General features: G+C 50.9%; 1 protein-coding gene across 1 annotated transcript in view; it reads right to left on the bottom strand.

Moving 5' to 3' along the window:
• ITGA11 (integrin subunit alpha 11) overlaps positions 1-17,669 on the bottom strand; it is a 134,361-nt gene that overhangs the window by 103,480 nt on the left and 13,212 nt on the right. Inside the window, exon 2 of the mRNA XM_025389804.1 lies at positions 962-1,073. Coding sequence (XP_025245589.1) covers positions 962-1,073 — 112 coding nt within the window. The remainder of the gene's footprint in view (positions 1-961; positions 1,074-17,669) is intronic.

Here is a 17,669-nt window from a genome sequence, read left to right on the forward strand (position 1 = left end):
CCCGCCTTGGCCTCCCAAAGGGATTACAGGCGTGAGCCACCGTACCCAGCCTAACTTATCTTTTTGCTCTCTCTTTTTTTTTTTTGAGACGGAGTCTGTCTCTGTCTGCCCAGGCTGGAGTGCAGTGGCCGGATCTCAGCTCACTGCAAGCTCCGCTTCCCGGGTTCACGCCATTCTCCTGCCTCAGCCTCCCGAGTAGCTGGGACTACAGGCGCTCGCCACCTCGCCCAGCTAGTTTTTTTGTATTTTTTTAGTAGAGATGGGGTTTCACCGTGTTAGCCAGGATAGTCTCGATCTCCTGACCTCGTGATCCGCCCGTCTCGGCCTCCCAAAGTGCTGGGATTACAGGCTTGAGCCACCGCGCCCGGCCGGTAAATTTTCTTAAAAAAAAAAATCATCGACTTGGACACTTGAAATGAGTGAATTAGGTGATAACATATGTTGAAATACAGTTATTTTTAAAATTGGAGGTGAATCCTTTCTTCCTCCTGATTGCTCCTGCTCCGGAGGGCTCTCGGGGATCTTTCCCGCCCTCTCCCTCCACTTGGTCTGGCTCTCCCTCCCCTTTGCCCCATTGCTGCCTGGGTTTCAGCTAGAGAGCACACTCACACCCACCCTCTCGGAGACACCCCCAGCAGATTTCCAGGTAGACAGGACCAGGGGCTAACAATTAGTCCCCAGGTGGCTGCTACCTGCACCGTCATATAACCCAGAGAAGGAGGGCCCGTTCATTCCCATTTCACAGATGAGAAGACAGAGGGCTTGAGAAATTGAACACTCAAGCTTTCATAGTCAGGAGCAGAGCCTGTGCAGCCTCTGACCTGCTGGGACAGAGTCAGGTCACTGAAAATGTCAGTCTCCATGTGAGGGCCAGTGGGGCAGCCACGGGGCACAGGGGCAGGATGGAGGGGCTGGGTGTGGAATGGTACAGGGCTGGGTGTGGGCGGCCACCCTCACTCACCACTTCTTGCCACTGATGTCATGCTGCTGCACTGTGTAGCCAAAGAAGGCGGTCCTGGAGCCAGGGATGACCCGGGGCTTCCTGGTGTCCATGTTGAAGGTGTCCGTGAACCCTAAGGCAGGGGGAGAGGAGAGGAGAAGAGAGGAGAAGCAGGGGAGTCAGACAGGCAGAGGTGTAGGCCTTGGGCTGTGTCAGGACCCACTGGCAGGTCATGAACCTTGGAGGGTCTTGGCTGTGGGATGAGCATGTTTCCCCATCTTGGGGAGCCCCTGTATGAGATGGCTGACAGTCTCTTCCTGGAAGGGCCCATAGTCTGATGCGAGAGATTCCACCCCTGTCCTGGGGCAGCCTGATATGGCTTCATTGTGCATCCCTTCCATATCTCATGTTGAAACAGGATTCCCAGTGTTGGAGGTAGGGCGTGGTGGGAGGTGTTTGGGTCATGGGGGCGGATCCCTCATGAATTGCTTGGTGCCATCCCCTTGGTGATGAGTGAGTTCTCACTCTGAGTTCTCACAGACCTTGGTGTTTAAGAGTGTGGGGCCTCCCCACTCTCTTTCTTGCTCCCACTCTTGCATGTGACACGCTGGCTCCCCTCTGCCTTCCACCATGATTGGAAGCTCCCTGAGGCCCTCATTAGAAGCAGATGCTGGCATCATGATTCCTGTACAGTCTGCAGAACAGTGAACCAAAATAAACGTCTTTTCTTTTCTTTCTTTCTTTTTTTTTTCCTCCCCCCCGAGACAGAGTCTCACTCTGTGGCCCAGGCTGGAGCACAGTGGCTCGGTCTTGGCTCATTGCAACTTCTCCTCCTGGGTTCAAGCGATTCTTGTGCCTCAGCCTCCCAAGGAGCCAGGACTACAGGGACATGCCATTGTGCCTGGCTGATCTTTATATATATTTTTTAGTAGAGACAGGGTTTCACCGTGTTGGCCGGGCTACTGTTTTCTTTATAAATTACTCAGTCTCAGGTATTCCTGTATAGCCCCACAAAGAAGGGCCTAATACAGACCCTGTACACGGATAGGGGAGGCATAAAACCTGCTCTCAAAGAGACCCAGTGTGAATGGAAGACCTGTCCTTCCCCCAGGGAATTCCCGATTCGACCAGGGAGAGACAGCTGCCCTCCTTCTCCATCACTCCTTCCTCCCACCTGCTTCTTCCGGCCTTTGTTGGTTTCCTCTTTTTCATCCCTCTCATTTTCGTCCTCTCTCCTGCTCTCCCTTCTCTTCCCTCCTCCTCCCCTCATTACCCCCTCTCCTATCTGCTGAAGAGTCAGGGAACTGACATCCCCCTTCCCCTGCAAGCCTGAGGTCCCAGTGGCCATGGGCTCCGGCACTGGGCTCCCCATTTCCCTCTGAACCAGTTGGCAAAGCTCCATCTGGCTTCGGCAGGGGCTACTTTTTGGCAGGGGCAACTGAAGCGAGCACAGAGAAAGCCCCATGACCCTTTTGCCCTGCCCCAAGGGTCGCCCCTGTTTGTTTAAGTCACCTGTCAATTAACTAATTCTTCCTGGCGGGAAGCCTGTGTTAAGCCAAATGCTTTACCCCTTTGGGCAAATCACAAGAAGTAACAAAATAACAACTCACATCTGTATAGTACTTTCGGTTTCTGGGCCTCCTCACATCTGCCATCATTTGCTGTCACAGGACCTTGGAGAATGAGTGCGCATCATCCTCACTTGGCAGATGCAGTTGGTACAGCACCAGAGAGGTTAAGAGGTTTGTCCAGGGGTGCACAGCAGGCCAGTGGTAGCATCAGAACTAGGGCCTCAGACACCTACTCTGTGACGCCTCCCCACCACAAGGCATTTTCAGGGCACATCTGGCCTTGATACCCATCCAAACTTGGGGCCCATTAAATTTGAGGGGTGGGATCTTGCCACGAGTCAAAACTTTTAGATAAGTGAAAATGAATTGGCAGAACAGACTTTTTATCATTGTGGCCCCTTTCACATATAGGATACTTATTAAGTTGCAAAGACCATTCACATGTATGTTATCATTCGATCTCTGTGACAACCCCGTCAGGTGGGCAGCAAAGGGAAAACAGAGGGTCAGAGAGGTTAACTGACCTGCCCAAGGACCCAAGCCCGTTGGTTAGGGCCTCTGAATTTGAGGGTTGGGCCCGCACACGAGTGCCCCACTCTCCTTCCCCTGGGCACTGACCCCCTTCTCAGTATTCAAGGGTGAAGCCCTGGGGCACTTACTTGAATAAGGCCTATTGTACAAGTTCCATCATTAGAGTCATAGAATTAAAGGCCCCAGAGGTAAAACTGAGGAACCTTCAAGTAGGGATGTTAGATACGTGTTATCTTATTGAGCATGCCAATTGCTCGTGGGCACTTCTGGAGCACTGAGTTAGGAAAGATTCTGAGGTCAAGTCTGGGCTCAGTAGGCAAGAGGAGGGTGACTGATAGCAGTACCTGCTACGGGTACAGGGGAGGACAGTGGCGGCAAGTGACTATGTAGCTGTCAACTCTGTCTTCATGATTCCTAATCTGCCACATGGATTTAGTGTCATGGCCCTGGAGTAGTGGTTGGGGAAGAAGAGTATGTGGACCGGTTAGTGCTTTGTTTACAGAGCCCATGGCATAAATAAACTTATCAGCCTGGTTAGCAGCAGGCGGCCTTGGAGAAGAGGACTCTGTTCAGGTGAACACAGGATCCTGAAGAACACAGGTCCCTGGCCAGTGAAGGCATATCACAGAGGAAAGAGAGAGAGACACCAGTGTCACCTGTGCAGAGCTGGGAGCCTGGTGGGCACAGGGGGTTACAGAAGTAGTGTTTCAGTGGCAGAGAGAAATTTACCCTCTCTCCAAATCTGTCTCAGGAATGAACACACACATATGCGCGCGTGCACACACACACACACAAACACACAAATATACATGTATGCATGCATGTGCACACACACAGACACACACATGCACAGGCCACATACACCCTGATTGTGGACGGCACTTTGCCTGGCTTCCTGGTGCCCACTAGAGACTAGGACTTCCCCTTCCTGCATCTGACCCAGCAGGAAGAGGAAAGTATGTTCTAGCTGTCAGGAAGTCCAGACCACCTACCACTTCCAGGCCTACAGAGGGGTGAGGGCCAGTGAAGATGAAGCCACAGATTGTGTCTTTGGGGCCTTGTCCACCCCATGCCCTCTATCAGTGCTTCTTGTGCAACCATGGCCAGAGGGACCCTTCCAAGACCTGTGAGATCCCATCACCTCTCAGCTCCACCCCCTCTATCAATGAGTTTTCCACCCCATCAAAGCCAAGGCCAAACTCCTCATTGCAAGGCCCTCCATGATCTCACCCCATTCACTCTGCCGCACTAATTTCTACCCTCTCCTCCTCCTCTGCTCCAGTCACACTGACCCTCTTGCTGTCCTTCCAACGTCAGACTCGTTCTCTGCTTAGCGTCTTTGCTGTGGCTGTTCCCGCTTCCTGGAATGCTCTTCCTCCCATACCTGCAAGGCTCCCTCCAGTCTTAGAATCTCTGTTTCAATGCCGTCTTGTCCATCACCAGGCCATCACAACACCCCGGGGATCCCTTCCTGTGCTCTATGTTTCCTCATAGCACTTATCACAAACACATGACATTTATTTGTTTATTGTCACGTGGCTGATAGTTAGAATATTCCTATAGTCTGTAAGTGCCGTGGGACTCTGCTGTGTCCTCACTGCTGTATCCTCAGTGCCTTGAATGCAGGTCCAGTTCATAGATATTGGTTGACTGAACAGTTAGAGACCAGGGCCCTCATTTGTCTGGGTCAATCTCTCCCCTCAGTGAGGAAAAGGAGAAAGGAACGAATGATGAGCACTGATATACTCCAGGCACGATTCTAGGCATCTAACCATGAGTTTTACATTAATCAATTAAATCTCACACCAACCCTGTGAGACAGATATGATCACACCTCTGGGATATTAAATAGTTTTCCCCAAATCACTCAACTGGGGACGGATTAGCTGGAAAAATGACCACATATCTTGGGGTGCCGGGGTGATGTGTTCTCTTCCCTCCCTAGATCAGCCTTTCATAAGAAGCACTCACTGGAGAGAGGGGAAGATTCCTTTCAGAGAAGAGGGCCTCTGCTTCCTGCCCTAGGTCCCACCGCCTCTGCCTTTGGGTTCCAGTTGGGAGACGCAATGGGAGGGAAAGCCAGCCACCCGTGTTCCATCCTGCAGCCAAAGTGAGGTGCCCAGTGAGGGGGTGGTGGGGGCCGAGGGGGAGGTGAGACTAGTCCTAAACAGAGCCCCAACCTCACTGGGGACAGGATTAGTGAAATCTGGCCCCAAGGAAGAGGCATTAAATTACAAAGTGCTGGTTTCTTTCCCAGAGACAAGTTGGCATTTGCTTCTGACCAAACCGAACCAACCAGAGAGTGGATTTCCTAAAAATGATGTCAGTCAAGTCCATCTCTCTGACCTCGGCTCCTGACAAGATCTCTGGCCTCCTCCTTTTATGGTAGATGGGTTTCATGTTTGGGAAAAGTACTTTTCTCAGAGATTGATGACTGCCAAATACCAACAAGATAAAATAAAGTTGTTTTGATGGGAACGAACAGGCCGATTGCAGAGATGTTGGGAGCCTGGTTGGGCAGCTTGCCACTGTTCTGCCCTTGATATTGATGACAGAGGGGGAAAAAAGCCACAATTCCTGGGCTGCTGTCCTGTGGGCCATGGCCAAAGTTACGTCAGCTGTTGCTCCCTTTCTCAGAATCTTGTCTGTCTGTCAAAAAAAGCATCAGTCCGTCTCAAGAAGGGATGAAAACAACATCAAGCCAGAGCACCACTTGGGGCTCACAGTTCTCAAAGCCACTCCACTCCCTGCAGGTTAAGGTGGAGGCCAGGTGGGGCAGTCCCGGTCCCAGGTGCTGAGGGCTGCTGGCCAGCGTATGGCTAAGGCGATTCGACAGCTCAGCGGGGAGAGTTCGCTCCAGCTTAAGGAGTGTCTGCTGTGCTGTTCCATTTCCCTGCCTCTCCTCCTCCTCCCAAATAGCTTCCCAGGGATCTTGGGAGAAAGTCCAAAATGTTCCATGTGGCCCCATGGCCCTCAGCCTCTCCCCAGCCTTGTCTTGTGGGAGTTTTTCTCTGGGTCCCTTTTCTGCTCCCTCAGATGCACCTTGCTTCCCCTGCCTCAGGGCCTCTGCATGTGCCATTCCTCTGCCTGAGCCTCTCTGATGAGCTTCCCATCACCTTCAAACCCCAGCATAACTGCATATCCTTCCCTAGTCTCCCCTGGGAAGCTTCTCTGATACATTGATTACATCAGATCTTGCTTAATGATCTCATCACCCCTGTGCCTTATTAATGGGTGACTGGTGACCTCTCCTTTTCTTTCTTTCTTTTTTTTTTTTTGAGACGGAATCTCGCTCTGTCGCCCAGGCTGGAGTGCAGTGGCCGGATCTCAGCTCACTGCAAGCTCCGCCTCCTGGGTTTACGCCATTCTCCTGTCTCAACCTCCCGAGTAGGTGGGACTACAGGCGCCCGCCACCTTGCCCGGCTAGTTTTTTGTATTTTTTTTTTTAGTAGAGACGGGGTTTCACCGTGTTAGCCAGGATGGTCTCGATCTCCTGACCTCGTGATCCGCCCGTCTCGGCCTCCCAAAGTGCTGGGATTACAGGCTTGAGCCACCGCGCCCGGCCGACCTCTCCTTTTCTTATCACAGTTAGTAATTCCACTCCATGGATGTGACTGTCTGATTACTCCTGTCTCCCGCATCAGGACTCAGGCTCCATGAGGGCAGGATGGGGTCTGTTCACTACTTATTGTTGGGTCTAGCACTTAGCACAGGGAATGAGTGGAGGGCAAAATAAGAAGAGAGATGGGTCCTACCAGCTTGGGAGAGTGACTCACAGGAAGCATGTGGAGTGCAAGTGTGCCCTGCAAGCAGATGTCATGGTTGTTAGAGAGAAGGATCATGCGGGCTGGGTGCTCGGGAAGCTTCTGGAGGTGTGATTCTGGCCTTGAAGGGCCATGTGGAGGAATAGGTGAAGTGGCCCAAAGGTGTTAGGCAGGCGTTCCTGGTGCAAACGTGGAGCCAGGGAAAAGAAGAGAACAGCCTACTTGGGTGGAGGTGTCAGGAATTGCCCGGCTCCCCCTGCCATCCTGCCAGGCTCCTTGAGAGTCAGGCCAGACATGAAGAGAGGATGGGCTTTCAGTGCTGGGAGAACTTGGTTAGAAGCCTGGCTCTAGCACTCATTCATAAGTGGGTGACCCTGGGGAGTTACTCTCCCTTTCTGGTTCTCAGTTTACTCATCTATAAAATAGGAATAAAAATATCTATCCAGAAAAGTGGTTGGCAAGACTAAAGGGAGTAGCAAACCTCTGGCACTGCCTGGTGCAGGGAAGGTATTCAATACTTCTTGGTTGAACTGAACTGGATCAAGATGCCCTGTTTCCTGAGCTGGCCTCAGTGCTTTTGTCCATGCTGTTCACCATGCCTGGACGGCCTTTCTTCCCTTTGTCCTACACTTTCAAGGCCCGCCTCTGATGACACCTCTGCTACAAAGTGATCCTTCCTCTGGGGCCCTCAGCATGGGCTGCTCATAGCTCTGTTACTCCCTGCCTTGCATAACAGCTGCCTTCCCATCTGCCTTGCTCTCTTAGGTTATATGCTATTCAAGGCCACATCCACGAATGGCTTTTATGTTTGCCCAGTGCCCAAAAGATGCAGATAGACTTGCCTACTGGATTTCTCACCTTCTGAGAATCTGTTTTCAGAATCAGTACCTGTTGGCGCCTCCTGCCTTAGTTTACCTCCTAGCTCCCTGATTTAGGTACTGATAGTAGGTACTGATAGGTAGTACTGATACTCTACCTATCGGTACTACCTGATTAGGCAGGTACTGATAGTCGCCTACCACTTAGATAACAATAATAAAAATAATTGTGTACATGCACAAAGCTCTTACTATGTACCAAGCTCTATTCTGAATGTATTTCATGCTTATAACAACCTTTTGGAGTAAGTATATTATCATTCTCATTTTAAAAATGAGGAAACTGAGGCACAAAGAAGGTCAGCAACTGGCCAAGGTCATACAGCTAGGAAGTGGCCGGGATGACTTTGAGGCCTCACGGGTCCCGTGCCGTCCAGCCCATCACCATCAGGTCTTCCTCTTCCCTTTGAGTCACTCACTGTCCTCAGTTTCTTGAGTCCTCCCTGGAGTGACCTCAGCCAGGCTTGTCGCCTCCTACACACCTCTTCTTCTTCAGACTTATCCATCCTAGCCACATGCTCTAAGATCCTGCTCAATACAGAACTGACTGGTGACTCCCTGATCACAACAAGTGGAGCACAGCAGACCTGGTATACCAGAAGGATGAGGCCAGAGTCCCAAGGGCCTTGAAAGTCTGGATGAAGCACCAGGTTGGAGCTGATGGCCAGAGGAAGCCGCTCTGTGGAACCTAAGCGTGAACACCTCCCAGCAGCCTCCCCGCAGCCCTGCCCCGGGCCTCCGCTGGTTCTTTGGGCTCTGTTCCATATTGCACATGCACCTGTGTAAGCAAGAGCTTTCATTTGCCTTGGATGGAGGGTGCTGGGATGGGGCGAGGGAGGCGGGGTTTATCACTAAGAATCTCTGGTATTATCTTCCTCTTCCTAGTTTTACTTAGGCCCCAAGAATCTTCATGTCTAAAAGCAAATCACAGACAGGGAGAGGAGGAGAGAGAAAAGACCATAAGCTGGCCTAAGCAAAAAGATATGGCAAAGTGAACTTCTTGCTGCTATGGGGGAAAAAAACAACCCATTCGAAAGTGAAGAAGTAATGAGTTTCAGATGGCTGACTGTTCCACATCCTCTGCATTACTGCCCCTTTTGCCCCAGTGAGTAGGGAACATGTGGGGGTTCTTGCTCTGCTGTCAGCCAGCCTTCCCTTCTGCCCAAGGCCATCATTTCAAAGAGGCATCTAGAAAGGCAATGCTAGGTTTGGGAGCATTGCTGGAGGCCCAAGGACCCTAGTCTAGTCTCCTGTAATAGGCACTAGTGAGACAGAGCAAGGGAGGGATGAGGGGATGTGGTTCCCACATCAGAGAAGCTTCTAGCTAGTTGAGGGAAGAAGGTCTCCATTAGAGAAGAGCTTGGGGAGTCCTCTGACTCTGGGGAGAAGCAGGGATCCTGCCCTTGGGGACCTACTGCTCTCACAGGGGACCTAGTAACTCTCCCCTCACCCTGGGAAGCCCCCAGGCAGGCAGGGAGTGTGTGGTTCTGCCCCCATGGGCAGGTGCATGGCCAACAAAGAACTCACAGTGGACTGTGAGCATCCCATGGGCAGCAACTCTGCCTGCATTGCCACACGGAGCGTGTGGAGTGAATATTTAAGTAATAAGATTAGACGTGTACACTGAGCAGAGCTGATTCCGCACAATCTTCTCCCCATCTAGGACTGAGCAATGTGAGGAGGAGAACTGGGTTCTATTTATCCCTTTATGCCACCATAAGGCCTGGTGCTCAGAAAAATGTGTTGAGTTAAAGTAGAAAATTCAGCTCTAACAACAACAAATTATCAACAACAACAACAACCCTGGAGTGGCTTCACCCAGGCTTATCCCCCTCCCACACACTCCTTCTTCAAGACTCACCCATCCTAGACCCATGCCCTCTGCTCGCTGCAGAACTGATTGGGGGCTCCCTCATCGCAACAGGCAGAGCACAGGGGACCGGGTATACCAGAAGGATGAAGCCAGAGTCCCAAGGGCTTAAAAGTCTGGATGAAACAGCAGATGGGAGCTGACAGCCAGAGGAAGTCCCTCTGTGGCAGAAGAGAGGAACTGGAGGCACAGAGATCCCGTAACTTGTCCCAAGTCACACATCTAGTGGGTAGCAGAGCTGAGATGCAAAAACAAGTGGTCCTGCTCCAGCTTGCATCATTGGTCTCAGTTCTTCCCTTCTCTGTATGCACACCCCTTGCCTCGGGACTTTGCAATTCCTGCCTCTAAAAGAGCAGAGTATATTTCCCCCAACCACTTGACTTTGGGCTAGGCCATCTGAGCAGAAGTAATGTGTGCCCATCCCCAGCCTTGGCCTTAGGATGCCTTATCTATTTCTGCTTGCTTGCACCTCTGGCAGCAACGTGAGACGTCTAGTCCACTGACCCCAGGAAAAGAGTGAGAGGTATTCGGAGCAGAGCTGCCCCAGCTGAGTTGTTGCTCCAGCCCAACCTAGCTGAGGTCAGCACCCCCAAACTCACGAGCAAGCCCAGTGAGCCCAGCAGAGCCACTCAGTTGAGCTTAGCTTGGACCAGTTCACTCCCCCACCCTCAGCTGACCCCAGATATGTGAACTAAACAATTATTATTGTGTGCCACTAAGATCTGGGGGAATTATTTGTTACAGGACATTATTATAGCAATTGATAATTGATGCAGCTTAGCTCTTAAGTGATGGACCATCAGGGAGGAGGAACAATGTCACAGAGTGATTGGACAAAGACAAGGAGAAGAGGAGCTGGGGATCTTTGGGGACTCGTGGTTTCTGGGGTAGTACCCCAATCATTTCCTACTCAAGATCTCATCAGGAAGGCCCAACATTAGGCAGGGCTGGGCCCAGGCCTACCCTGTCAGGGAGAAGTATGGCCTAACAAGCAAATCATGGCCTCTTCCTGCCTCAGCCATGTGCCAGGCCTGGTGGTTGGGTTGTCCTGAATCACTCAGGGAATGGCAGACGCAGACCCATGGCCAGCCAGGCACCCAACACAGATTCTGTGCTCTGGAGCAGCTCTGTGCAGAATGGAGCCTCCAGAGCATGAGGCCTCCTTCACCTCGTTTTCTCTCTTTCCAGTTGCTAGGGGGCATGACACAAACTCCCCATTAGACAAGCTACTATTGGGTCAAAGGTGGTGTGTAGCAAATATGCTGTGAAGGAGGGGTAACTTATTTCTTTTTTTTTTTGTGATACAGAGTCTCATTCTGTCGCCCAGGCTGGAGTACAATGGTGTGATCTCGGCTCACAGCAACCTCTACCTCCCAGGTTCAAGCAATTCTCCTGCCTCAGCCTCCCAAGTAGCTGGGACTACAGGCGTGTGCTATCATGCCTGGCTACTTTTTGTATTTTTAGCAGAGAGGGGGTTTCACCATATTGGCCAGGCTGGTCTTGAACTCCTGACCTCAAGTGATCTACCTGCCTCGGCCTCCCAAAGTGGTGGGATTATAGGCGTGAGCCACCGGCACCCAGCCAGGATTTTATCTTTAAGAACAAGCAGGAATTTTCCAGATCAAATAATCTGTTAGCCTCCAAACTTTGTTTTCCTACAGTGAATCCCACATTTTTTGAACAAAATATATACGTGAAAAGTAGACACAAGAAGTGGATGTTGGAGTTAGGACTGGGGGTAGGGAGGAATTTCCCACCCTCAGTAGCAGACCTAAGACACTTCATTGAAACCTTAGGGTCTCCTGGAACACAGTTTGAGAACTGCTCTATCGAGTTTAAAAAGCTTGTTGCTATAAATGAGAAGACTAAGGCCCAGAGCGGGGCAGTAATGTGTCCAAGGTCACCAGACTCTCTTCATACTTATCTATGTTCACCACCACTCCTTCCGTGTTAGTCCGCTCTACAGCCCTTCAGTTCAATCAACCTCTATTTGGGGTCTATGGAGCTCCAGTTTCCATGGTAGGAAGTGAGGACACCAAGCTGGCTGAGACATGACTTACAGTGTTCAGAGCTTACGGCCCCGCTGAGCAGACAACAGACATGTTTGTAAGTCAACAGAGCCTGAAGTGAAGCCAAGAGAAGTTTGGACTGGGGTGGGGTGATCTGGGTTCTAATCTCAGCTTTGTCATTAACTCTGCTGGATGTCCACTGAGAGCCCCGATGCCTCTCTGGGCTTCAGCTTCTCCATCAGTGAAATGAGAGGCTCCTGCTCTGTAACATCGAAGACCCACCCCGGCACATGTCAGTGAGGTTCCCTTGGGCAGACGCGCAGCTGACTTCCAGTTGTCGGCACTCGAGCATCTGTCTTGAGTCTCAGCAAACAATTTAGAATTGGAAACCAGGCAGTGTGGAGGAATGCAAACTCATCTTAATGTTGGCCGGAGCCAAGCGCATTTAGGAAGGGAAATCTCCAGGCAAAAATGATAATATTTTGCATTCCCAAGCCAAGGAAAGAACGAAAGAAAATCACCATCAAACGTTTGGCATTGTCCAGGCCCCAGCTCTCTCTCTCCCTTTGCCTGCACCATGGAGACTTGGCCCCAGGGCCCTCCTGCCCTGGCCGGGGCTTCTGGACACGCCCAGATGTCAGAAAGACAGAGGCCTTGGTGGGGATCCAAGCGATGTGGTCACCTTTCCACGGAAAGCTCAGCCTAGCCCCAGAGCTGGACTGTGCTGCTGAAACCTCGATGAGGAGACTTAGGGCAAGTGGACAAGAGGGCACCATGGCTGCCATCAGACCACCTCTTAATTCAAAACTGGCAGATGCCAGGCAGGGAGCACCAGCTCCTTGAGGCATGACTGTGGCCTTGGAACAACAGAGGCTTCTGTCTCCCTGAGGTCTTCTAGGAACGGTCACTGGGGGGACGGGGGGCTGGAAGGCAGAATGCTAAGGTCAAAGGCCACAGGATGGACTTCTGACTTTAGGACAGCTGGTTCCAGGACTCAGCAAGGGGACATGAGAGTATAACAACCCCTCCTGAGTGCTGCGACCACTGTGGTGAGAACTAGGCTGGACATCAGAAGAGCTGGTTTCTCGACTGGCTGTGTGACCTGAAACAAATACTTTCCCTCTCTGGACCTCTGTCTCCTCTTCTAGAAAATGAGGAAGCGGGGCTAGGTGGTCTAAAAACATTTCCAGTACTGATGTTCTGAGTCTGTGTGTTCCTCCTCCTCTGGGCTTATTTCCAAATCCATCTCCCCTCAGAGGGGAGGAGCAGGCAGACTGGCACTGGGGGCCCTCCCATGGGCAGGCTGATGGCCAGTGCCTCTGCAAGTCTATCAGATTGGCTTCTGGGACTGAGGACATTCCCTCCATCCCCTCCAGCACTTGGGTCCAAACAAGTGTCCCTCAGCCTCAAGCCCCTCAAGAAAGAGAGCTGTAACCCTTCTCCCCGCGGCTTAGCACCCAGCTGGGTGCTACAGTTGCAGGCTGCCACTGGGGCTAGCCTGGTGATGCCAAGCCAGTTCTTACCATCCTGATGCCTTCCTATGCTCTAGAGAAAACTTGACCAAACTTGGGTCTTTCCAGGAGAGGGATGCATCCCTCCTCTTCACTCTTGCAAAAGACACCCCTGTTTTCTGGCTTCTCCAATCAACTTGTCAGCATCTTACTTCTCTACCAAATGACTGCTCCTGGGTGCACTGCTTGTCTCTCTGCTAACTGGGCCTTATCCCCCTGCCTTTTTCTCTGAAGGAAGCTCTGTGGGGTCTCTTCTGCTCCTTATTCCTCCAACCACAATATCAGCGCCAGCCACCGGCCTTCCTCGTCTCTGGATGTGTCTCTTGGCTTCCCCAGCCTCTGTGCAGGTCAGAACGCAGCTCACTGGAGAAGATGGGGAGGAATAACGGGAGCAAGAGATTATTTCTCCTGATGGAGTCTAGAGAAAGAGGAGGGGTTCAAGAGATGGAGGGTGCTGTCCATTTGAAGGCTGGATAGAGACTGGCCACAGAAGGGAAAAGAGACAGATTTCAGCGGCAGAGGGGGCTTCTGTGGAAAAGCGTCATCTGTCCCTATGGTATGAGCACACCACTCCTTTCTCAGCGGAATCTCTGGGGGAGATTATCTCATTTGGGAAACAGCACGTCCCCAGTCCACACCCACTGCTGCTTCTGGCAGGGAGCGGCTCCGAGCGCGCCAGTGGTTTGAGGCAAGGCCTGTGTCATGGAGCTGCAGTCACAGTGTCCACCTTCCCCGGGAGGAGGAACCCTAGATAGGGATGTGCTCGCATGTCCTTCCGAATGTTTAGCATGTGAAAAAGAACACACCAGGAAGCAGGGAGCTTACATGTGTCATGAGGGGCTGGGAGCCAGCACTAGGTGATTTCCAGGGTTCGCTTCAGCTGAGAGTCTTGAAGATTCAGTGGGCCTTCATGTGGATGCTCAGAAAGAGTGAAGCAGGTGCTGCCTGCCGCCAGGGCTGAGCTTATCAGATGAACTTGATATTCATCCAAGAAGGGCCTAAGCAGATATTCATCCAAGAAGGGCCTAAGCATCCCTCTATGCAGGGCAGCCTGCCATTCACCCACCGTCCTCTGTCAATTCCACCTCCCCTCTCAGCCGGGCCCTGGCGCATCCTCATCACACACACTGGGTGCCTGCAACCTCGGAGCTCCCTGGCCCTGGGCTGCCTCCCTCCCTCCTACTTCAGTCTTGTCATCTCATCAAAAGCCTTACCTGTTATCTGTCCTATCCCCTCAATTTCCTGTTCTATGGTAGATAAACTAATGCTTGTTAACAAGTGACTTACCACAACAGCCTCCCCTCAGCCATCGAAAGCATTTGCAGCTGTTTATGAGGAAGAATTCTCCAAATCAGAAACAACCAGTCAACCAGGGGCTGGGCAGCCTGTGGAGGAGTGAGGGTCCCTTCGCTGGGGTTGCGGAGGAGACCAAATGCCGTTAGGGCAGGTGGCATGCGGGCTGAAACAGAGACCTTCACAGAAGCATCCAGAGACAGGGAGACAGAGAACGAGCAAGGGCTGGGGAAAGCCTCGGCTGCCCTTTGTATCTTTTTCTGTGAAATCAGGAGTTTGCCAATGGTCTGGTTAAGCAGATGTCAAGCTCAAGGAAAACAGGACTAAAGCTTTAAAGCAGCAAACAGCACATTGAGGTTGCCTGTAATTAACACTGTTTTTCCTCCGAGCCTCGGACAGCCATCTCATGCCTTCAGAGAGTACATGGATCGTCTCCTTCAAGAACAAGGGTCATGGCGGGGCACGGTGTCTCACGCCTGTAATCCTAGCAGCTTGGGAGGCCGGGGCAGGCAGATTGCCTGAGCTCAGGAGTTCGAGACCAGCCTGGGCAACATGGGAAATCCCGTCTCTACTAAAATACAAAAAATTATCCAGGCATGGTGGCGGGTGCCTGTAATCCCAGCTACTGGGGAGGCTGAGGTGGGAGAATTGCTTGAACCCAGTAGGCGGAGCTTGCAGTGAGCTGAGATTGTGCCACTGCAGTCCAGCCTGGGCGACAGAGAGAGACTCTGTCTCCATAAAAAAAAAAAAAAAAAAAAAAAAAAAACCAAGGGTCACGGTTTTATGAAAACTAGTGTATTTTTCTGTCTTACATCATTTATCATTTTCTCTGTGTAGGAAAAGTGATCAAAATGGGCCTCCTTTTTTTCTTTTATTTTTTTATTTTTTTGAGACGGAGTCTTGCTCTTTCTGAGCGAGCGTGTGGGACCTTGGCCTCAACGTGGCCCGAGCTCCTGAGGACCCCATATTTCACCCTACCGAGCCCAGGCCTGTCCTTTGAGCTCCACCATCAATTTCCTGGCTGCTTATAGGACATTTCACTTGGATGTCTCATAGCATCTCACATTTCATATGCTGGAAAAGGAACCCAGGTTTTCCCTTCCAAAATGGTTTTTCTCCCCATTGCAGGAAATGGCATTACCACCCACCAGATGGCTCAAGCCAGAAGCTTGGAAATCATTCCTTATGATTTTCCTTCACTTCCCATCAGCAAATCCTGCAGGTTCTAGCCCTCAGTTTCTCTCCGGTGTGCCCATTCCTCTCTGTCTCTTTTGCCATACTTGGACTAAGCCACCCTCTTCATTTTGTATCTGGACTTGCACTGGAGTGTTCCAACTGGTCCCTCATTCCAATTTTGCCCAGCTTCAAGCTATGCCCTTCACAGTAGCCACAGTGATCTTTTCAACAGTGTCGACTAGATCCTGGCTCTGCTTAAAGCCCCCGAGAGTCCCTCCATTGCATTTAGAATAGATTCTAGACCCTTCCCAGGGCCCACCAGGCCCTGCGGATTTGCCTTCTCCCTTACTACCTTCCAGCCTCATCCTCTTCCTCTCTGTTCCTCAGATACACCAAGCTCTTTCCCACTTTGAGGTCTTTGCACTTGCAGTCCCCTTTGTCTGGAACATTCTTCTCCAAGAACGTTGCTCACCTGACTCCTTGTCAACCTCCAGTTTTAATGCCATGGCCTCTGAGAAAGGAGAATCCATTGCTGTGGAGAATCTGTTCTTCTCCCTCACAGCATCTTCTTTATGTGTTTTACAATTAAAAATAATCACAGGTGATTATGAGAGCTGTCTGCCTGCTTGGACACTGTATCCTCTCCCACTGGAGTTTAAGTTTCACAAAGGAAGGGACCAATGTGTGCTGGAGTCTGCATACAAGAGCTGATTGTGTGCAATCTTCCCATTCAGTGATGTTATGTTGGTAAATTGAAACTGACCATGGTAGGAGGATTTGCATCATGGTAATTGGCAAATATTACAAATAAGAATGATAGGAACTCTTTCCATCCCATCCTAAGAGCCAGAATCAGTGTGTCTGTCTCCCCACTTTATCCTTAGCATCTAGAACAATGCCTAGCTCACAATAGGTGATCTATATACATTTGTTAAATGAGAAGGAAAAAATGAATGGAAATATTCAGGCTTCTAAGACCCTAACCTGCCAATAAGGGGTTAAAAGGGAAAATGATAGAGCCTCAGAGAGGGAAGGAACTTAGAGTACTGGATTTGGCTTCAGAAGTCCTGGTTCTATTGCCAGTATGGTTTCTAAATTGCTTTGCAACTTTGGACCAGTTTCTTACTTCACATGGGCCTCAGTTGCCTTATCTGTGAAAGGCACACACAGGACTAGATGATTTCAGTCCCTGTGTAGGATTTTTAAAAGCACATTTATGTACACCTTTATCACTTCCTTTACCCCCTCCACCCCCTTCCTGAGGTCACTTTTACTACACAACTGCAGAGGATGCTGTTTACATTGTAGTGATGCAAATCATGTAGCGCACAGCCAGTACAGCTGTACGTGGCGGCCCTGCCCACACTGATTCTGGCTTCAGGCCATTTCAAATGGAGCTGAATTGGACTGTGAGTCCCTCCCTTTCCTGGCATACTAACCATCTCAAAGAGCTCAGACAGTTTGGTTTTGGTTTTCCAACTCCTAAGCTTGTCTCCTGCTCGTCATGGGTGTGTGGATCAAGAGCCCTGTGCATGTGGGATGTGCCCCAGCCCAGAGTGTTTGGGCAAAATAAGAGCAAGACAAGGCTCAGGATATGCAATTTGTGGCAGGGCTTTCCCTCAGACGAGAGGAAGTAGGGTGAAGAGGACCCAGAGAACTACTGGGCCAGTCTGCCCTGCTCTTTGAATGCAAACTAAAAAAAGGAATTGTGGGGGCCCTTCCCTTCTAAGCCTGCCGGGTCCGCCCTCCAGTGGATATACCCACACCCATCTGAAAAGTTCTCTGGCTGCATGGAATTTAACATAGATCCACCAGATGCCATTGTCTAGGCTTGGTGGGGATGGCGGACTTTGGGGAGTGCAAGTGTTTTTGTTCCTCTGAGGGTTATGCAGAGGTCTTTTTGGTTTTCAGTACAAGCCAATTTTTCATGGTTGCAAAACCATCTCAAATGTCTACTGCTACTTTTAGGTCCTTAAAGGACTCAAGAGCTCATGACTCCATCTGCCTTTGCTAGAAAATGAAGGCCTACCATGCAAAGTGGTGAGCCCCCGTCACTGGAGGGATGCAAGCCTAGGGTGGCCATTTGTTTGGGATGTTCAGGCTCTGTTAAGGGCCCTCCCAGGCAG

This window comes from Theropithecus gelada, chromosome 7a, assembly GCF_003255815.1.
Source record: "Theropithecus gelada isolate Dixy chromosome 7a, Tgel_1.0, whole genome shotgun sequence".
NCBI classification, from domain to species: domain Eukaryota; kingdom Metazoa; phylum Chordata; class Mammalia; order Primates; family Cercopithecidae; genus Theropithecus; species Theropithecus gelada.